General features: G+C 48.1%; 1 protein-coding gene across 1 annotated transcript in view; it reads right to left on the bottom strand.

Moving 5' to 3' along the window:
• Nucleotides 1-23,494, bottom strand: part of efnb2a (ephrin-B2a) — a 30,981-nt gene that overhangs the window by 4,740 nt on the left and 2,747 nt on the right. Inside the window, exons 3-5 of the mRNA XM_030343584.1 lie at nucleotides 13,639-13,922; nucleotides 3,094-3,186; nucleotides 1,800-1,913 (exon numbers count right to left, since the gene is read on the bottom strand). Coding sequence (XP_030199444.1) covers nucleotides 1,800-1,913; nucleotides 3,094-3,186; nucleotides 13,639-13,922 — 491 coding nt within the window. The remainder of the gene's footprint in view (nucleotides 1-1,799; nucleotides 1,914-3,093; nucleotides 3,187-13,638; nucleotides 13,923-23,494) is intronic.

Here is a 23,494-nt window from a genome sequence, read left to right as displayed (position 1 = left end):
ACAGCCTTATAATCCTATACACCCACAGCATTTTGGGGGTTTTGCAAAAACTTGCAGATACCATGCTTTGCTTGGAACACACACACAGAAACCAACTGAACACCTATGTTCGGCAGTCTGAAGGAGCGAGAGAGAGAGAGAGGGAGAGAGAGAGAGAGAGAGAGAGAGAGAGAGAGAGAGAGAGAGAGATTTGATACAAGGGGGCCCTGCTTCCACCACTAGGCTTTTACATAAAGGTCACATTCGATTGGTTGCTATTCAAATTCAGCTGGTCGTGGCTGCACCCTTGAAACTAGGTCAGAGCACAGCCTGATACAAGATACAGATAGCGGCCTGGGTGGTGGTAGTGGGTAGAGTTGAAGAAACAGCACTTAAATTAATTGCTTAAAAAAACACAGCTTGCTTCCTTTTCTAACAAACAGTTGGTGGCGTCGGATGAAAAAGTAGAGACGGAGAGACAGAGAAATCCGATATCATCGCGAGGCATGAATTATGAAACCCAAGCTGTGCTCTGACTCCCAGCGATGGCCTTCCTGGTGCTCATCCAACACCCAAGGGCAGCCCTGTCTCTCTCTCTCTCTATCTCTCTCTGTCTCTCCCCCAGGACATGAGCTCCTTCTCTGGGTACGACCACTCTGTCTCCCTGTCCTGTCCCGACCTCTCTCCTCTCCCTGCAACCTCCACTCCCTCCCCCTCTGAACCCCACCCAACCCGCCCACAGGGGACGATAAAAGTGCTGAGTGAGGCGAGGATAGGAGAGGAGGGAGGGAGGGAGGGAGGGAGGGAGGGAGGGAGGGAGGGAGGGAGGGAGGGAGGGAGGGAGGGAAGGTACAATGGAGTATGGCAGCGAGCCCAAAACAGGGACCCGTCCTTTGTTTTACAAGAGGATTAAGCTGCCTCAGACTCTCTGACGAAACACTCAGACGTCCCCGTATGCTGCCACCTCCCTGAGCTGGGAGGCAGGGTGGGGAGGAGGAGGGGAGGAGATGGAGAAGGTAGCAGGGTGGTAGTGGTGGTGGTGGATGCGGAGGAGAGCTATGCCAGCATGGAGGTTTACCTCTGAGTGCTGGCAGCCCGTCGTGGGACGATGTCAGAAGGGTTTAGGGTGAGACGGGGAGGGGGGGAAGACATGGCTGTTGAAGCCATGCCCTTTCAGAATCAGGACAGGGCGTCCGCTATATAGGACAGCTTGTTTTTCTCTGGATGTGGATGTTGTTGTTGTTTTTTTTTAGAACTGTGCCCTTCCTAAGAAGACAGTTTGCAGCGGAAATTGTAGGTCTTATTTCTGCTCTGACAGGGTTTATTTGTAAGTCCTCTACAGCAGAGCTGATAAGGGCGAGCGGGTGTGGGAGAGGGAGGGGGAGAGAGAGAGAGAGAGAAAGAGAGGGAGAGAGAGGGGGAGGAAGAGAGAGAGCAGGAGAGAGAAAGACAGAGAGAATAGAAATGGGAGGAGGCTCTATCTCTCTCAGTCCACCACAGCTTCTACAGATCCCTATCAGTTTTATGTGCCATGGTCAGCTAATGAATCTCTGACCCCTCCCACACACAAACACACACGGACACACACACACACACACACACACACACACACACACACACACACACACACACACACACACACACACACACACACACACACACACACACATACACACGTTTTACTTCATGCACATTCTCCCATTGCTATCCTCTTGGTGCTGCTATCTGTCTGTCGGCCCAAATGCCACATTGGGTGGATAAATCCAACATTCAATTAAAGGGCTGGCAGCGATGGGCCATAAAGTGGAGTGGTCTCTTACCTGGCTTTTCCAGCACTTCGTTATTTGGTCTGTAGGGTTCATTGATGTCGGGGTTCTTCGGGGGGTAGGGCAGCCTGGTTGGGGTGCCTTTGGGCGAGAGAGTATCTGAGGGTTCTGCAAGACAAACAGTAAACACGCAGGTTAAGGACTGTATTGATTTAGAACGCACTCTGAGACATTCTGTTTAATAAAGAAAACAACTTCATTTTATGTATGTCAACACAAGTTAAGTGAGGACTCAAATTATCACAGCCCTCCGCTTCCCCCTTGAGAGTAGTAAAACTGAAATCTAATAAACAAAATGTTGACTCATGCTAGAAGCAGACTCATTCTTCCACACTGTTCTTGGTCTGCGGCTAACACTGGACTGCTCACCGCTTTCTTGTTGATTTTATGTTTGGGTCACAGCCCTTTAGGCTAAAGAACTATGAACTAATACTTTTTGGTTTGAGTTCAAAATATGTTCTTTGATTTTTGTCACATTTCCTCTGTCCTTGAACAGACCCGGGCTGATTAATGCCCTGACCTTCAGAGCATTCGGCATCACTGAGCGTGTGCGACGACCTCTGGAAATGGTGGTGTCGAGTGGCAGACGACCTCATGATTTATGAATAATCATGGCCATTAATTAAGGACAAGGGCTGGATGCTGTTTCCTCACAGAAAGTCAGCTGTGTGCATGTGTGTGTGTGTGAGTCTGCTGCGGGTTTCTATTCCACTTTGGATGTGCAGCAGATACGAAGAAAAACATCTGGAGAATCCATCGATGTGTACAAATATATGTATGCCTGCGTTTACTTGTATGACTATGTCAGCCACAGGCGTATATATTTAAACACAAACTCACTTGTGTGGAAGAACGGGCCACCACGTGCGTGTTGTGACGCATCCCTTCATGTTGTATGTGTGTGTGGTGAATGCGTGCGTGCATGCGTTTGCTTCTGCATGTGGTGTTCATCTATCGTAAGCTTGCATGCGCAGATGGCCTGGCTCAGAAGGCTTGTGTGTGTGTGTATGTGTGTGATTGTTTGTATGTGTGTGTTGGGAATGCAAGTGTTTGCTTCGATGCGCTAGCCTTCCGCTAGATTTGATCTGTTGGCCCCTGTCCGCCCCAGGTGTCATGGAGATGATGGGCGCTTTTAGGAGCGTAATCCCTCCTCTCATGGCCTTATTAGGACTTGCTCCTCTCCAGCTCCTCATCCCCCATTGACACAAAGGAGGAGGTGCCCGCTACAGAGCTACAGAGATTAGCCTGGAAGAACATAATAACTAAACAACTGGACCAAAGTACTCACGTTGCCCCACTTTCATGACTATCTTCATAGACTTGGTCTTGCACACTCCCCCCTCCTGGTTATCGATGCCGTCCATGGTGGTGTTGGACGTAGCTGTGGGTAGGAGCAGAACAACGGGTTAGCCACTAACCACTAGTTGGTGGACATTAGCAGTTAGCATGTTAGCGGGTCCCAAGGGAAAATGTGAGTACATGAGACACGGTACACCTGTCCTTCATCTTAAGTCACTCGACATCAGCAGAGTGTATTTCACATCTACAAAAGCTAATTAGCTTGAGTAATTATGTACTGTAATATCCCTAACTGGGCTGATGGGACCCGGTGGACTGGGCAGTTAAGAATAAAGGAGGTGGACAGAGAGAGAGAGAGAAACAGAGAAAGAGAGATAGAGAGAGAGAGAGAGAGAGAGAGAGAGAGAGAGAGAGAGAGAGAGAGAGAGAGAGAGAGAGAGAGAGAGAGAGAGAGAGAGAGAGAGAGAGAGAGAGAGAGAGAATATTGGTCCATGTGTCGGCGTCCATTTTGGCAGGCCACTGGTAATTCTACGGAGGCTTATCTCACATTAGCGCTAATGACACTCCAGACGGTTATTAAAGAACACACTCTTGGATTTCAAAGGCCATGAAACATTCATGTGGACAAACACCCAAGGACAAGAAGAAGGGGAGGGAGAAAATGAACTAAAAAGATAAATAAAACCAGAGAAGAAAAAAAGAGCGAGACATGAGGGCACTTTCCTCCTGAAACAGCAGCTTGAAGAGGAGGTTACCAGAAGGTGGTAATAAACATTTCAGCAGGTCTTTAATAAAAAAAAACTTTAAAGGATCTAAGTAAGCAGTTAAATAAGCATTGGAGAGGGAGGTCGTGTGGAGCTAAACGCTATGTTTAAGGTGGCAGATGTTAGTTGAGGAAGACCCACATAAGTCTCAAGGACACTACAACCAAACATTTTATAATTTTTTTACTATTCAGGCAAAACCGTTATCTAATCTAAAGTGCCATACGGTTGAATCACACATAGGTTGTTAAAGAGATAGGGATAGCAATCCCGCTCAAGGATGCTTACAGTTCAAACTGAGAGCATGTTTAAACCTATTATTCCCAAAACTCGGCTTTAGAATAGTACTTTGCAGCTCAGAACAGGACTAGCTAACCGCAGACGGACATTTTGAAAAGCTGAGTGGGAACCATGCTTTCTCCCTGGTTACGCCTGCCTCGTTCATCCCTTCACTGCCCCTGCTGGCGGCGGCTTCAACAGCAGGCGCTAGACGCCACGGTCTATAGACAAGGAGTGAATGGAGTCAGCAGTAGCGGTTGACGTGGGGGGGGGGGCAGGAGTAGTGCATGTGTGTGAGAGAGGGAGTGTGTGTGTGTGTGTGTGGGGGGGGGGGGGGGGGGCTGTGGTCTATCAGGTCAGTAACACAGAGGCTAACGAGTTGCCAGAGCTTAGCGGCTTGGCTTGCCGCCAACGTGCAGTGGCCCACATTCACTGGGAGACTGGCCCTCCAATATCCCCCCTGCATTCCCCCCACCTTCCCATCCCCCCTCCCCCCTCCTCCCTTCCCCTCCCAGTGCCCGACCCCCTCCCCCTGCTCTCAGTGTCTACCTTACCCCCTCATCCATTTGCAAAGAGAGGCAGGCGCTAGGCTTCCTTCACCCCACGAGTGCCTTCCCAACCGACCACCCCCCGTCTCCCCCCCCCCCCCGACCCCCATCCACTCTCTCCAAACCCTCACCCATCATTCCCCCCCACCCCCCCCAACTCCTGCCCGCCACCCAGAAAGATTTTCATCAACTCCTTGCCAAATCCCAAAGGAAGGCAAAATAAAACGACTAATTTAATAAATAAAGTAAAGCAGTGAGTTGCTCCGGGGCTGCCTCCGTCTAATAATAAAACCGACCAGGCTGAGAAGTAAACAAAGACAACAAAAATATATTCTCAAAGACCCATCAGTCCCTCTCTCCTCTCTGCCTTTCTCTCTTCTAGTACAACTTCTTAACGTTTCCTTTCATTTCTACAAGTCTGTCTGAACAGTCTTGACACAAGGAGCATGTGCCTGAGCCCCGTGCATTCAAACACACACACACACACACACACACACACACACACACACACACACACACACACACACACACACACACACACACACACACACACATACACACCTCTATTCTACTGACCTATGGCTTTCTAGTGTGGGACTGAAGGCATATTACAGACAAATCACCTTAAAGGCTTGTTGTTTTGTGTTTGTGCGTGTGTGTGTGTGTCTATGTGCTATTAAACCTGTTCGCTACACAGGCAGGAATTCCCCAATCCTGCGCCATAGCGAGATGATTGGTTGTCTTATGTGCTGCTGGTTGCTATGTGTGACGATCATTATAACTATAAAAACATCCTGTGTTTGCGTTGGACACTGGATATAAGAGGGTGTGTGTGACAGGGTTTGTGTGTTTGGCAACAGAAGCATTAGGGCGTAGAATGTTTGAGTTCCAAAGTCTGAACTGGTGAACTGAACAGAAGGTATGTGTCAGTCAACCCTCTCTCTGTCTCTCTCTGTCACTCTTCCATCCCTTGTTCCGTTTGACCAATAAAACCAATGAACACATAAACACCATCCAAACTACCTCATCAATTTGGTTGAAACCACCCCAACAAAGTGCAAAAACGACTTGTAGAGAGTTGGCTGAGGTGTTTAAATGAAACCAAATATAAAAAAAAATATCGTAAGTAATTAGATCTGCAGATCTTTCTACAGTCTTTGTCGACTTTAAGAGAAACACAAACCTGTGTATACGCACACACACAAACACACAGTTAGGCAAAGGCAAATCTGTCATCCTGCCAAGCTTGCATTCGAACAGAATGTAATAGTTGACTCAGGCTGACTGTCTAGGCTAGGCTATGCTAGGCTGCCAAACCCAATGGCTAGAGAGGGCTAGGCATGCTTAGGCTAAAGCTAACCAGTAGCGGCTCATCCCTCATTCTGGGGGGAAGGGTGCAAGGGTCTAACATGGCTCACGAGCCCCTCACAAATGGGCTTAGCATCCAACTACTGCTAGCTCTATAGCCACTACAGGCCCCAGATAAGACATACAGGGAGGGGGGGGGGAGAGAGAGCTATAGAGAGAGAGAGAGATGAACATTCTGACATAAAGGGAGAAAACATGGTTTGAGATTAATCCAGCAGTCCCAGAGGGAGAGGGAGCGAGAGAGCAACAGATCAAAGGAGAGAGAAAGGGCGAGAGAGCGAAAGGAGAGAGAGAGAGAGAGAGAGAGAGAGAGAGAGAGAGAGAGAGAGAGAGAGAGAGAGAGAGAGAGAGAGAGAGAGAGAGAGCAAGGTAGTAGAGTATCTTATTTATGGCTGTGTTAAAGTTGGTAACTGTTGTTCCAATAAAAAAAATATTGGACTTGGGGTCTATTATTCTCTGCATGTCCACACTGTGTTGTAACTGGATGGTCTCAAATCAGCCTGAGGAGTACTGTGAAGTGGAAATGATCTTATGGCCGCGTCAACACACACCTAGCAAACACACACTAACAATTTGTTTAGGCAGGAGTATATAAAAGGATTCCCTCATTCACAAACCTTTTGGCACCTTGTGTGTGTGTGTGTGTGTGTGTGTGTGTGTGTGTGTGTGTGTGTGTGTGTGTGTGTGTGTGTGTGTGTGTGTGTGTGTGTGTGTGTGTGTGTGTGTGTGTGTGTGTGTGTGTGTGTGTGTGTGCGTGCGCGAGACACTCTGCTCTTCAGACCGATCACCGGTGTAAGACATCAAGGCCTCTTCTTCTCTCAAACAAACATTACTTTTCTCCCTCAAACACACACCCTTGGCTCTATATGCATCACAAAGTCATTTCCCACTATCACCTTCCCTCAAACCCCCCTCCCCCAACCCCCCACCCCTGCCCCCAATCTACTCCACTTAAATTATACAACTGTTATCTAATTAAGACCTCCCTCCCTCCAAAGCACACACACACACACACACACACACACACACACACACACACACACACACACACACACACACACACATACACACACACACACACACACACACACACACACACACACACACACACACACACACATACACACACACAAACACACACACACACACCTCCCTTCGACCAATCTGGTGAGAGCAGAGCGAGGCAGACGCTCAGACCAACACAAGGACTGCAGGCTCTAAACTCAATTTCCTCCCTCGGCTACTAATACACAATGATCAATGATCAACCGCAGGCCACATTCAACTTCCACCCCCTCCTCCCCCTCCCTCCCCCTCCCTCCCCCTCCCTCCTTTTCGACCTCCTCCTCCATCCTCCTCCCTCCTCCTCCCCCTCCCGCCTCCTCCGCTCCAGGACGGCGAGACAGAGACGGAGGATAGAGATGTACAGAAACACCATGACAGAGCGACCGTCATCGGGCGCACTGGCAGGGCCTGTTATGAAAAGAGCCGTTGCCATGGCGCCGGTGGTGGAGCGCTGGCCAGGGCACGTCAGCGGACCCCACGTCTTAATCACCTCTGACAAGGGGGACCCCCGTGACCCCCCCCCCCCCCCCCCCCCCCCCCCCCCCCCCTCCCCAACGCCCCCTCTCTGGTGCAGACTCTGGTGAAGCTGGGATATAGCCTCAAATACCCAAACACCTGGTAATCACTAGCCTTGAAACACCCACACACACACACACACACACACAAACACACAGTCGCTCTATTAACACACACACATGCACACACACAGATAGCGCCACACACCAGCATAGACGTCCATGGTCTGTATCTACTTAATTTGGCTGAATGAAGTTAATGTGCGTATATCAAACATCTTCATGTCCTTAGGAAATAATTGGCTCCCAGCTTTTGCAGTGGTTTGTTCCTTTGAGCATAACTTGACAAACGCACCATGACACTCTCGCACAGAAAGCCCCAAAGAACGACAATGAATTATAGCAGCACAGCGGCACTGTCATCGTTGAGTTTAATCTTTAAAAGCACACATCTGAAAGCACAGTGGTGGTTAGAGATCTTTTTTTATTTTGTACTACATTGTTTTATTTGAACTTCTCAAATTCATGACATTAAGAAACTGGAGGGGGCCTGGGCTCTCTTTGGAGAAAATAATGATTCAGATTGTAATGGAATTTCCCTGACCATGTCTCATTGTTACTTCAAATCCAATTCTTTATGTACTTCTGATCCTGTTACCTCTTTCCCTCTCCATCATTCTCTCCATAGTGCCCTCTTTCTCTATCCCTTGCCTCAATATTCTTATCTCTCTTTAGCTCTCTTACTCCCTGTTCTGTGCATCTGTCTCTCCCTTATGCCTCTCTCTCTCTCTCTCTCTCTCTATCTCTCTCTCTCTCTCTCTGTCTCTCTCTCTGGCTTTCTCTCTCGCTCTCTCTCTCTCACTCTCTCCTCATCCTCCCCCCGCGCCCCCCTCCAAGCCTTCATCTTTAGGTCTCTTACTCTTGCTCATTATGCTCTCCCCCTTTCTCTCTGTGTTCTCTCGTTCCCTATTTAGATCGCTTTCGCTCTACTGCACTCTGTCTCTCTCCCTCTCCCCTGTGACTCTCACTCTATTGCACCCTCTATGTGTGCATGTGTGTGTCTCTCTCTTCCTGTGGGTCTCTCTCTCTCGCCCAATCCTCTCTCTCTCTCTCTTTCAGCCGTGTGTGTGTGTGTGTGTGTGTGTGTGTGTGTGTGTGTGTGTGTGTGTGTGTGTGTGTGTGTGTGTGTGTGTGTTTCACTCTCCCAGCCTGTGTCTACGTCTCTCGGCCTCTCCCTCTCTCTCTCTCTCTCTCTTTCTCTCTCTCTTCGGATCATGTAAACTTTCAGCTCACTAGGTTCCCTGCTGCAGGCCATGCTGCCTCCAACAATAACATCAACTGGAGCAGGGTGAAGCTGCTACCACTGAAAAGGTCTGCGCACGTGCGTGTGGGCACTCAGACGTACATGCCCACACATTGGTACGCACACATGCAACAGCCACCAGATGTGGTCAGGCAAATATTCAAATATAAAACACACACACTGAAACATGTAGCTATAGCCATCGCCATGCAAATTATCTAGGGACCAGCAGGGACACTGCATGAAAGGAAAAAAAGCAGATCAGAGTTTCATTCAACGACGAGAACCAAAAATGGATTCCAATGGGGCTCCATCGTCAGTCTACTCCCCACAGTTGGGAGGAGATAGTCAAATCATTAGTTTGAATTCAGGCCTGAGGGAGGGAGGGTGTGAGGGAGGGTTTGGTACATGCCCCCTGTCTCATCTAAATTCTAGCCTTGGCACAACACTTAACATAAGGCAGCACTAATCCAATTGGTTGAGATAGGGATCCGTTCCATTGATGTGTGGCCTCCACCATTATAAGTGGAATTGGCGGATTAAACAGTGGATAATTAATTAACGTATCGAGTGCTCCCTCCAAAAAAACGCTAATGAATCCCCCTGGTGAACTTTCCCGAAGCGCCGAGCTTTCTTCAAAAAGTATAGAGGCATTCACAGACTCTCACGCACACACGCACACACACACACACACACACACACACACACACACACACACACACACACACACACACACACACACACACACACTGAGTCATCCAGATGCAGTTCACTGGCACCCACACACAGAAAAACAAACCCTAAACTCTACAACTCTCCCACAGTCGACGTACAAACACATACTTATTTACGTTGTAAATAAAACAACAACGAAGCGCGTTGTTATTCTATTCTGCACACACACTGTTTTGTGACCATTGAAGGAGGACACACATTTGCGCACTACAGCGCATACTAAACAGACAGCAAACCAATCATAATAAAGCACACAAAATCCAGTCACCCTCAGACAAACGTGTCTCTTATTTGGCCATCTCCCCTCCCAAACTCAGGCCTTTAATAATTCCACAGGCCTGCTCTCCCACAATGCACTAGGCTGTTTCGAACTGCAGGAGGGGGTGGAGGTGGGAGGCGGGAGGGGGGAGAAGGGGGGGGACTGAAAAAAAGCTAACAAGGGGTAATTAACAGTTAATGCAACGCACTGAGGGGGAAGAAGTATTGTTGCTCTCTCTCTCCCTTGCTCTATCTCTCTATCTTCCTTACTGCACTTTAGGCTAGGAATTAGCATTATGGGTAAGAGAGGAAAAGAGGGGTGGGTTATAACAGACGAGGGCTGGAGGGCTGGAGGGGTGGGGTAGGGTTGGTGGGTGGTGGGGTGGGGGGGAGGGGGGGGGAAGTAGATGAATTTGCCAGAGAGGCAGAATTGGATTCGTTCACTGCCCTCCCATCACCCCATCACCCCACCACCACTATAATGTTTCACATTTTACCTTTTTATTTATTTATTTTTCAAGTCCCTTCTTCTACTCCAACATGCTGAGGGAGGGGCTTTATCGACAGGGGCAAGGGGGGAGAGTGGGGGAGGGTGGAGGGGGAAAAGGCGTCTCAGTTCCACCTCAGAGCTCCCATTCGCCAGGGCATTAACGTGCATTAGAGAGAGTATAGAAGCGCCTTAGTCAGGAAGGAGTCACTTGTGTATTAATGCATGGCAGCAGCCTAGTGGCCTAGTCCCCAGGAGGCAGAGTACAGGTGGATGTTCTCTGTGCCACAAACCAACAGGACACATCCGCCCTGGGCCAAAGAGCACAACGGCCTTCCTTCCTCTGTCTGGGTGTAAGCGTGGATGTGTGTACGTGCAGAAAATATGTGTAGGCATTTACCGTACACCTCAACACCAGTCCGACCTTATCCTGCTGTGATATGTATGTGCTTGTGTGTTTGTGCCTGTGTGTGTGTGTGTGTGTGTTTGTGTGTGTGTGTGTGTGTGTGTGTGTGTGTGTGTGTGTGTGTGTGTGTGTGTGTGTGTGTGTGTGTGTGTGTGTGTGTGTGTGTGTGTGTGTGTGTGTGGGTGACTGAGTGACCTGAGCTGTCTTTGTTGCTAGAGTTCTCTATTAACCTGTGTTCGCCCTCGTCTATGAAAGTGGCGGTCTCAGACTTGTGGTCTCTGGCAGGAGCGGACCCATTTGGCGGGTGGGGTTGGGGGGAGGGTGCGAGACCGGGGGGTCTCTCCCTGGCAGGGTAAACACACCAGCACCGCCGCATCAATAATGAATGGCAAGTGGGAGAAAGGCAGGATGTAGAGGCGAGATGGTGGTGGCGGCGTTGGAAGTAAGGGTGGGGGAGGGTGGGGGGCTGCAGGGGTGTGGGTGGATGTTTGTCTCTGTGTCGCTCATCTAGCAAAAGCTGTTGCTGCCCCCCCCCACCCCTATCCAGCCTCAAAACCCACACTCAAGCCATATCTTATAGTACTGTTTGTTCAGCTTGCATGTGAGTGTGTGTGTGTGTGTATCTGTGTTTCTATGTGTGTGTGTGTGTGTGTGTGTGTGTATGTTTGTGTGTCTATATGTGTGTGTGTGTGTGTGTGTGTGTGTGTGTGTGTGTGTGTGTGTGTGTGTGTGTGTGTGTGTGTGTGTGTGTGTGTGTGTGTGTGTGTGTGTGTGTGTGTGTGTGTGTCTGTGTGTGGGTTTGGTTGTTTTTTTCAACAAGGTTGAATAAGACGTTGACTTGAATGGAAATGTATCCATGTAAAAGTGTATGTGCTTGTGTTTCAATGTGCTGACATTTTTCAGGTTCTTACCCATAGTGCAGATAGCAGTTGATATTTCTGCATGTGTGCGTGTGTGTGTGTGTGTGTGTGTGTGCGTGTGTGTGTGTGTGTGTGTGTGTGTGTGTGTGTGTGTGTGTGTGTGTGCGTGTGCGTGTGTGTCGGTTTGTGTGTGTGTGTGGGTGTGTGTCTGTGTGTGTAAGTGTGCAAGTGTGCATGTGTGCCTGTGTGAGTGTGCCTATGAGCTTGACCTAATGCATTTAGTCAATGTTTGTGTGTGTATGTGTGTGTGTGTGTGTGGGGGGGGGGGGGGGGGGGGGGGGGGGGGGAGGTGTGTGTCAGTGTGTGCATTTGAGCCTGACCTAATGGAGTTATCCTTTGTGCATGTTTGTGTACACATGCATCTGTGAGTGTGCCTGAGCTAATGTACCTAGGCCGCTGTGTCTGCCCTGAAGTGTGTGTTTGCATGCATCACTGGCTCTGGAGCGGTTTTGACTACCGCAGTCGTGACATAGTAACAGCAGTTAATGTGCCACATTCAGGAAATTACATCCCAATTTGCATTGTGACACAGCAGGCAAATGCTTACCAAATTGAGTTATGCTAGGAACCAAGAGAATCATCACACTTAACCTGTCAAGCCCGGCTAACAAAATGGTCGGCACATGTTTTTTTTGCTGTGTCACCTAGTTGTGAAGAACTGGAGACCATTTGAATTTTCACTTGCAGTTTTCATTACGTCAGCACAGATGCAGTGGGCAGACGCTGCCGTCCAAGGCTGTAGAAGACCACAGCGATGCTATCATACAGGGGGGTGATTGTGGTGCACGCAAGGGGCATCCATCACGCATGGTCATTATGTGAGATCGGTTGTAGGCAAACGAGAACCTTGGTAAGCACTCCCAGGGGGGCAACACGTTTCCTTTGCCTCTCGTCCCCTTTCTCTCCACAATGCTCTGTCCCCTTCACCATGTCGTTTTCTTGCTGTCCTCTTTCCCTCTTTCTTCCCCATCTTGTAATCCCATGCTCCCTCTCTCTCCCTCTTGCCTCCACTCAGTCAGAAATATGGCCGTCCCCTTCTGTGACAGCTCACAGATGGCTTTGGCACAGTCCCCCAGATGGTGCTTTCTGCTGCCCCCCCTCCCACCTTCACCCTCCTCTTCTTCCTCCCTCACCCCCCCCCCCCCCCCCCCCCCCCCACTAGTCAGAGACACACAGATGGTTCAGTCCACCTCCCATGTTTCAAACCACGGAGGGACATCATCAGTAGGCGCCCCTAAAATCACATCTTCCTCCGAAGACAATAACCAGTGCATCATCGTTCATGGAGAGCACAAGCTGTGATTGGAGGGAGAATGGCATCCCTTGGCATTTGATTGGATGAGATGAGTGTGTGACTGGGAAGTCTATGAGCAGCTTAGCAAGTCCCTGAGCTCTGAGTCCCTAAGCCATGGACACTTGAGATCTGCAGCCTGTTGTTCGAAGAACGACACACAACAAAAAGAGAAGGAGTTTTCATCAACTGTGACCACTATGGAGGCGGATCGGAGCGCAACAAGCTCAGTGCTGGAAGTGAAAGAATCCAAATGGGAGATGAGGGTTCAAAGAGAACTCTATGTACGGCACAACAGCCGCACTGCCTACAACAACTTCTGGAGCAGAAAGAAAGGCAATCACAAAGAAACCCAATAAAGGCTCCATCTCTGCTTCATTATTTTGTGGATGATTTTGGTTCCCCGTATGAAAAGAAACATGCTAACACAACAATCTCGGGTGCACTGACCGAGAGGTACTGGGTTTGATACCCAAACGGACACAAGTCTACCGGTGCACATTGTCCCCTTTGGACACAAGCATCTGCTGAATGGCAACGCAGTGAACACGATGATGAGGGTCGGCATTAGCGCGTCATTAGTGTGTGAACTTACAGATGATGTAGTAGTCCTTGCCACGGAAGAACTCCAGGCCCCAGAGGTTGGGGCTGAACTCCTGGAACTTGAGGGTGAACTTGACGTCCTGGTCAGGCTTGACGCAGTTTAGCAGTGGCGTGTCGGCCTTGGTGATGGTGCAGCTCTCCAGCTGCTCCCGGGGAACCATGTACACCTTGTAGTACTCCACCCCGTCACTGGGGCCACCGTCCACGCGCGGGCACACGATGTCCAGCTTGTCGCCGATCTGTGGGTACAGCACCACGCCCTGGCCCGGCACAAATCTGTTGATGTGGAGAAAAGAGAGAGACAGAGAGAAAGGGAGGAAGACAGAAGGAGATGGCAGTTAGAAATAGTCAACAGATTGCATGGTGTTCATCATTTACAGGGTTGGAAGCCTTTGAACATCCCTCACCAAAAAGGTGGAGTAGTCTCATTAATTATTGATGCGATGACTATTGATTAGGCCTATCAATTTTTGATTGTGCAGGCTGTGTGTGTGTGTTTGTGTGTATTTGTGTGTGTGTGTGTGTGTGTGTGTGTGTGTGTGTGTGTGTGTGTGTGTGTGTGTGTGTGTGTGTGTGTGTGTGTGTGTGTGTGTGTGTGTGTGTGTGTGTGTGTGCGTGTGTGCGCGCGTGCGTGCGTGCGTGCGTGCGTGCGTGCGTGCGTGCGTGCGTGCGTGCGTGGCCTCCTATCTATCTCTTTCACATCATTTGGGCCATAGCGTTGGAATGGAGAGAATAATAATCAGAAAAATAACGGAGGGAAAGGCACTTCCTATGAACGCCGGAAACACAGGAAGCACCACAATGACGGCTGGCAAAACAGGAACAGTACAACAATATAGCTTGAGCGCCGCCTACATCTTGATGATATATGTTCCCACACACAGAAAATGTCTTACTTTTCTCATGTGCACTAAATTAATGTTAAAAACCACACATGAAGGCTATTGGGTCAGAAACAGGGTGCGGTTTGATTTGGCCCCTATCTGCAAGTTTCATGGCAGTTCCATTTTTTAAGGCAATCAAGCTACACTCTCCCCCCTCTCCTCTCTCTCTCCCCCCCTCCTCTCTCTTTCCCTCTACTCTCCATTTCTCTATTTTTTATCAGAGGGACTAAGAGAGGCAGGGAGGGACCCCAGCCCACAGGGACAGCCGGGGAAGGCAGAGCTGTTTCATAATTAACATAGAGAGATAATGTAATGTTGGGCTGGGTGTGTGGGGGGGTGGTGGTGCAGAATTCAATGCATAATCAATTTCTAGAAGTACCGTCGCTGGCTGGCTGCAGAGAGGCAGCAGTCACCAATCATATATCTGGCTTCCTATCGCACTCCCTTCTGACTCTCTCTGGTGTCTGGTCTCTCCCTCCTCTCCCTTCCTTTCTCTGGCTCTGGCTCTTTCTCATCTCTCCCTCCTTCATCTCTCTCTCTCTCAACTCTCTCACTCTCTCTCTCTCGTTCTCTCTCTCTCTCTCATCTCTCTGCCTTTCTCGCTCGTCGTTTGAACTTCCAGAGGTAGTCACACACATTCCCTTTGCTCTACAAGACACACACTGTATCACACACACAGTGTACAGACACAAACACATATGCCATACACATAAATATTAACACAAAAATCACCTAGCTAGACCTATTGGAGAGACACAGTCAGTGATGGCCGTTAGTAGGCTGATGGACTGAGCAGGAGATACAGAGAATACATAGAAGAGAGAGAGAGTTAGAGAGAGAGCAGGAGAAAGAGTGAGAGAGAGAGAGAGAGAGAGAGAGAGAGAGAGAGAGAGAGAGAGAGAGAGAGAGAGAGAGAGAGAGAGAGAGAGAGAGAGAGAGAGAGAGAGAGAGAGAGAGAGAGAGAGAGAGTGTATGCCCTACTCTGCCATCTGGCAACTCAGGATCTCTCTGAGTAATGATGGGGTGAATCAAAAGAGAGGACGAGAGATAGAAAAAGTGAGTGAGTAAGAAAGAGATAAAGAGAGTGAGTGTGATACAGAGAGAGAGAAAGAGAGACAGAGACAGAGAGAGAGATGCCTCGAAAAGCCCGAAGGGCTTTGTTGATACAGGAATAGAGCTGTATGTACTGTATGCATTAAAACTTTGACATGTATGCACGTGTGTGTGTGTGGGTGTGTGTTTTACATTGCTTGTGTCTGTGTGTGTTTGTGTGTGTGTGTGTGTGTGTGTGTGTGTGTGTGTGTGTGTGTGTGTGTGTGTGTGTGTGTGTGTGTGTGTGTGTGTGTGTGTGTGTGTGTGTGTGTGTGCGTGTGTGTGTGTGTGTTTGTGTTTATCTGTGTGTTCCAATAACGACACGAGTTGAGGGGGAGAAAACGTGACTGCCACATTTTATGGAGGAATGAATTATGGATGCACACACACACACACACACACGAAAACCTGTTCAAAATGTAGGCAGCCAGGTACACACCTACCACACATGCTGTTATTGAACTGCACTTTTCAGGTGCTGGATTTTCCCTACTGGAAGGGTGACAATCGCATCAGCGCTCCGTACAACCACCTGCATGGGTAATCAGCTGTTCTAGCTTGAATGCTATCTTTGTAGGGAGTGGGCACCATGCAGTGATCAAACAAGGCTAACCCTAACGCAGCTTGCTCACTACAGGTAGACTGAACACACGCACAAAGTGACTGTAAGATTAACACATTTCCCTTTAGTTTTATCTTTATCTGTATTTTCCTTGATATACTGCACATCCTACAGGGTGTGGACCCATGTGGTTGGTTTACCAACAGAGGACGCTGGGATTGGGTGTCATAATGACCGTTTCCTGTTCTATTCATCCTCTATACAATCAAAATGCAGGAGCTGCCTTTGCCAGAGGCACACACACATACACACACACACACACGCACATGCATACACAAACACACCCACACACCCATACACACACACACACACACACACACACACACACACAAACACACACAAACACACACACCCACACTGAACACTTGTAAAATCCCCTTGTCCAGTACACACCCCTATCAGCACTGCGGTATTACATCGAATGTACAGACACCGGATAGGAACAGAGCGGTCCTGTGCGAAGGACAACCAAAGACAGACAGCTGAGAGACAGACACACAGGTCGACAAATGGACAAAGACAGTCAGGCCGACCGACAGACAAGACAGACAGGCAGGCAGGCAGTCAGACAGACATATTATTGTGTCAGGGTTTGCTTTAGAGAGAGAGGCATAGCGAGAGAGGGAGAGAGTAATAGAGAGAGGTAGAGGGATAGAGAGAGAGGGGGGTAGAGAAAGTTACAGAAAGGCATAGCAAGAGAGAAAGAGAATGACAGAGAGAGATAGAGAGAAGGGGAGAGGGTGGGGAGAGAGTGTTCCAGAGAGGTAGAGAGATACAGAGATACCAGACACCTGTCCTGCCCCTCCCTGTTGGCGGCCATTGGATGGAAACACCAGGTACGCAAGGTCACCCAGACAAGCCGGGGAGACTGATACATCTATTACAGCGCTCTCTCCACCCCCTGTCCCACCCCCCCTTGCCCTCTCTCTCTCTATGTCTCTCTGTCAACACCAGCGCTCCCCCGCTCTCTCTGTCACGATGGCTCTCTGTCAACAGCTGCATCTCTCACACCAAGGCCCAGCCAAGAGAGGGGGGGGGGGGGGGAGCCCATGGAAAATTGATGATGAAAAGAGCAGAAGATGACAAAAGGAGGGAAATAGGGAGGAGAAACGAGCGTTTGAGGTGATAGAGAGAAGGGGGAAGGAATGGAAGAGAACCAGGGGAAAAGAAGAAAGATATGATAATCCAATCAAAAGAAAAATTAAATGTACTATTTAGAAGATGTACAGGATAATGTTAATTGAATCCAGATGTTGGAGCTATGGAAGCTGTTTTCATTATTACCATGATCCTGCTATGCGCCATAGAGAAGTGACACTGCAGAGTAATCTGTAGAACAGCTCCCCTAGTGTTAGTATTCATGAACTGCAGTGGCTTATTTTTAGCATATTGTACAAGAAAAGCTTTGAAATACCATTAAGACGGCACCTGGGAGGGTGTTTGAAAACTATGGATGAACTATAATCACCAAATAAATAAAGAAGGGAAAAAAAAAGAAAGAAAGTAAAACAGAACGAGAGAAATAAATAAAGAAGAAAGATAGAGGGAAAGAAAGGTTAGCCTAAAAACATTAAGTGCCGAATCCAAGTACTTTATTCTCTCTCTCTGATCTCTACTCTCACAAGCACACACACAAACACAAATACACACACACACATACACACAGAACACACACCCACACACACACACACACACAAACACACACACACACACAAACACACACACACACACACACACACACACACACACACACACACACACACACACACACACACACACACACACACACACACACACACACACAGAAGGATTTCTTCTGACAAGGCAGTGTGGGAAATAATAGCTGGCCTACGGACAACAGACCCGTCAGTGTGTCTTCCCGCCTCTCATCTCGGAGCTCGCTGTCAGACCATTTGGTATGAAGGTGATAACAGACCCAGGTGCCTTCGCGGCATTCTCTTACTCCCTCTCTCGTTCCAACCCTGCCTCCTTCTTGCCTTCTCATTCTTTCTCTCCCAGTCTCTCTCTTTCCTTATCTACTCCTCTCTCTTGCCTACTATCGCCCTCTCCCTCTCTCTCTCTCTCTCTCTCTCTCTCTCTCTCTCTCTCTCTCTCTCTCTCTCTCTCTCTCTCTCTCTCTCTCTTGTTCTCTCCCTATTTCTCCCTCCCTCCCTCTAACTCCAGGCTGGGCTTCATTCAGCGAACCCTCGCTTCAAAAACAAAAACACATCTACAAACCAAGGCAGAAATATAAATAGATAATAATGGAGTGGTGAAACAAGTGGGCTCCTGTCTATGTGTTCAGCACCTTTACCATTGCATCTGTACGCTGTGAAACACAGCACTAAGCATTCACTCTCTGTCATAAACAAAAGCCAAGTGCAGTCAAGTATATTCTGCGCAATGAGAAAAACCTTGAGTTGGGAAAAGCTGTCCATGGCCAGAGATACATGCAAAGAATAGTCAAATTGTCATACACACACACACTTTTATCTCACAGTGAGAGTTTGGTTTGTACTGCAGGTTTTTGCTGCCAAGCATAATGTGAACTACTAATGGCTTTGCGATGAGATTTCAGGAGCAGGGGGGTGCACAGGTGTGTTGCAAGGAGTAGGGGAGGGGGGTGATGATAGTGTGTGTGTGTGTGTGTGTGTGTGTGTGTGTGTGTGTGTGTGTGTGTGTGTGTGTGTGTGTGTGTGTGTGTGTGTGTGTGTGTGTGTGTGTGTGTGTGTCTGTGTGTGTGTGTGTGTGTGTGTGTGTGTGTGTGTGTGTGTGTGTGTGTGTGTGTGTGTGTGTGTGTGTGTGTGTGTGCGTATGTGCTAAGGGTCAGGCGGCGGGGGTCCTGATTGTAAATCAACAATGACATCTGTTTTTCACATCTGTCACCATGTCTACACTTTCAACTTTTTGTGTCCTTTTTAGCGTGTGTGTGTGTGTGTGTGCGTTCGTGTGTGTGTGTGTGTGTGTGTGTGTGTGTGTGTGTGTGTGTGTGTGTGTGTGTGTGTGTGTGTGTGTGTGTGTGTGTGTGTGTGTGTGTGTGTGTGTGTGTGTGTGAGTCTGTGAGGGAGGGTCTTACAGGCCTACATCCTTGGGTTATGACCATCACATCTGTTGGCAGTAAAAAAAAAGAGAAAAAATACAACGCTGCAAGATCTCCCACCCTTACTCTCACTCTCTTTCTTTATCTGTTCCTCTCTCTCTCTCTCTCTCTCTCTCTCTCTCTCTCTCTCTCTCTCTCTCTCTCTCTCTCTCTCTCTCTCTCTCTCTCTCTCTCTCTCTCTCTCTCTCTCTCTCTCTCTTCTCCTTCTCTTCAACCAGTGAATCCCATGGATCCTGCTGTCACAACATATCTCTATTTTCTACGACCTCACACTCTCTTTCAAACTCCCCCGCCCTTCTCTCTCTCTCTCTCTCTCTCTCTCTCTCTCTCTCTCTCTCTCTCTCTCTCTCTCTCTCTCTCTCTCTCTCTCTCTCTCTCTCTCTCTCTCTCTCCCTTGCTTTGTAAACCCTGGTTGGCTATTTCTGCGGACCACCGGTGATGTGAATATGAGTGTGTTTGTGTGTCAGTGTGTGTGGCTGTTTGTGTGGCCCGCTGTTAGCTAAACACAGCGACTGGAGCTAATCCCCATTCAAATATCGCTCCTGCTCTGCTCCCGGTCGACCCCGCTGACAAGACATGTGTGTGTGTGTGTGTGTGTGTGTGTGTGTGTGTGCGTGTGTGTGTGTGTGTGTGTGTGTGTGTGTGTGTGTGTGTGTGTGTGTGTGTGTGTGTGTGTGTGTGTGTGTGTGTGTGTGTGTGTGTGTGTGTGTTTGAGTGTGTTTGAGTGTGTTTGAGGAAATGCATATGTGATTTGTACACAAATATCTACAAATAGGTCTATGTATATATATTCATATGTATATATTTGTGGATATATGCATACGTGGCGTGGCCTAACAACTGTTCTGACTTTCGGTGGTTGCCGCGGCGATGCAGGGATTCATTATGGCGACAGACAAAGCAATTGGGTGAGGCTCGGGCGCGAGGGTTAATCCCCCACAATGCCTTGCTGCGTGGCCCCAGCTCTCCCCTCCTCGGGACGGGGGTCTTTTATCTCCGTCCGGACGACTACGTCACCACACACACACACGCACAAGCACACACATTCACAGGTGCACGCCACACACACACACACACACACACACACACACACACACACACACACACACACACACACACACACACACACACACAAACACACATGCCAATCCAGCCCGGTCCTTGTCCCTGCGTCTCTCTGGGTCTCTCGGCGGCCCTGCCTTGGGCTCTACCTTTCATCTGGTAATCCAGGGCCTGTTGGATCTTAGCAGACCTAGACGTAATTACCCCCCCATCGCTAGCACCACCGCCACCGCCACCCCCCTCCCGCGCGCCCAGGGGCCACAACGCCCCTCTTCTACCCCTGTTCTGGTTCGCTCTCCTTCCTTTCCGCTCTGCTATCGTTATCACTTGCACTATTCGCCCCTTTTTTAACTGCTGATCCATTCTGTACCCCTCTCTCACTCACTCGCTCTCTCTCTCTCTCTGCCCTGTTGTTATTTCCAACCATTCCACTCTTCCGCCCTAAAAGTCTTGATTTTAGTTTAAGCTGCAGGCGTTGTTTTAGCATCCAACTTGTCTCTTGTAAACCAAACAGTCCCCTGGTAGACTCTACAGAGCACAGTCTTTCACACTGCCTAGCGCAGCAGAATTTAACTCTAACTCCTCTCGACCCCCTCTCTCTCTCTTTATCTCAGTCACTCTGCGCACCTCTCCGTCCCTGTCTGTCTCCACTCGTCTTTGTTGAACTCCATCAGTACAGTCACTAGTTATGTGCTTTTGAAAGAAAGAAAGAAAGAAAGAAAGAAAGAAAGAAAGAAAGAAAGAAAGAAAGAAAGAAAGAAAGAAAGAAAGAAAGAAAGAAAGAAAGAAAGAAAGAAAGAAAGAAAGAAAAAGTATATAATTCAATGGAACTGTATAGAAAGTGTAGAAAAGTATAGAAATACATATGTGGGAAAAATAATGACGGGTCAAATTGAATAGCAGTTCCTTTACATCTATAGGGCTTCAGAACAACAAGGTGTAACACACAGAAACCATAACGAGGGGAGTGCAGTGACCGGGGACATGAGGAGGTTAGATATTGGGGCCAAAAGGAGAAGGGAGGGCGGCATTACATCCATTTAGTATAGGGCCTCGTCAGTCATTCATGATAGATCTGCATCTCTATGTGCACCCCCTTCCACAACACACCCCCAACCCTCCTTCACAAAAGGACCCATGGAGGTGCCCCCTCCGCTGCCCGGTCACAAAGGGCCTTTGGACTTGTATGTAATCTCTTAATGAACTGCAGTGGAGGACGGGAAGGTTTCTTTTACATGAACCATGTTGAGAAGGCCTCTCTTTTGTTTCTCGCTCCCGACTACAAAATGGATTACCAGAGGAAGGAGGTGTATGCAGGGCAGGGGAAGGGAGGGAGGGAGAGAGAGGGAGGGAGGGGGGTGGGGGGTGGTCGTTCATGCATAAGGGAAGTAAAGCGGTAAAGCACAAACAACAATGCGCTTTAATCAACACACAGCAGTGGGGCCCCGCAGAGGGAGTTTTGGGACATATATTTTTTACTTCACAAACGTTTGCAACGTGTAGGACGTGGACACGTAGGATACGTGGTAGACACACGCACACACGTTCACTCACAAACACAGAACATCACACAAATAGCACAGAGGGAGCCTGGCCGTTTCTCTCTCTCATATCCCTCAGCCTACGCACAAAGGCATTACACTGGCCCGAAGCATTCACGTTTTTAACATCGAGCCTTCCTCCTGAATAGCCAAAGACAAAAACAAAGACGTAAAGAAAAAAGTGTGTGTGCGTGTGTATGGGGGGAGGGGATAACCGTCTGTTGAACATATTGGTAAACTTGAGAGCTGAATATATTCTACTTCTTATTGTTTATTGTTCAATCTGCACATATGCCGTTAATGACGGTCCCACACACACACACACACACACACACACACACACACACACACACACACACACACACACACACACACACACACACACACACACACACACACACACACACACAAACAGTCCCACATTTATGAAGTTAAAGGTTAAACATACCGATTTCCACTAACACATTATTGAATTTCAATAGCTTAATAAGTAAGGATTGTCGTTCCATTAATCACAAACCTAAATAGGCAATAGTGGCAGGGAGTTTAGGGTAAATTGTTGTTAAGCTCATGAGAAGTGGACGCACTTCTTTGGGGTCCTTACTCGGTCAGCACGATTTGGGCTCCGTACCAAAGGTCAAAGCGGCGTGCGTAAACGCAGAGACACGGGCCTGGACACACATAATGGGACTTCCATGGGGTTAGTCTCTACCTACATGGACCCTCTCGCCCAGACACAACGCAAAGAATGTGCACACCAGTTAATTCCGCGGAATGCCCGTGGCTGCACCGTGCAGGCTGTGCGCGGCCTGTACTTGCTCATGGGGCGGCGGACACATTTTTGGTCCTTTTCAGAAGCAAGAGTGACACCACGCCAAGTGAAATGACACACTAATTTGAAAAGCCAGCAGTTGTTTCCCTAAATAGGAGAATGTTCCGTTTGGTTGCTCAACGAGAATGGCATTTTGGAAGCTGAATTCGGCTGCCTTTAGACTAAAAGACAGATCATGCCGAGAGTAAAAAAGAAAAAAGCCTATGGATAAGCTATGTTGGGCCTTTATACAATATAACATAGACTACTAGGCCTATACAGCCTAGGCTGGTGTCAAATAACAATATGGAAATAGGTTCAATATATATATATATATATATATATAAATGTAGGCTATGCTGGGCCTATATACACTAGAACATAGACTACCAGGCCTAAACATATATGTATATATATATATATATATATATATATATATAGATAGATATAGATATAGATATAGATATAGATATATATATATAGATATAGATATAGATATAGATATAGATATAGATATAGATATATATGTATATATATATATATATATATATATATATATATATATATATATATATATATATATATATATATATATATATATATATATATATATATAAGCTATGCTATAGCTGGCCATTAAAGCTATTAGGTCGTTGCGCGTAATTATATTCCTCTAAAATTGCCTTACGCATCAAATCAAATGTGACTACATCATACTGTGACCGCGGTTATATTT

This window comes from Gadus morhua, chromosome 20 (genome assembly GCF_902167405.1).
Source record: "Gadus morhua chromosome 20, gadMor3.0, whole genome shotgun sequence".
NCBI classification, from domain to species: Eukaryota; Metazoa; Chordata; class Actinopteri; order Gadiformes; family Gadidae; genus Gadus; species Gadus morhua.
This window is presented reverse-complemented; position numbering and strand designations above follow the sequence as displayed.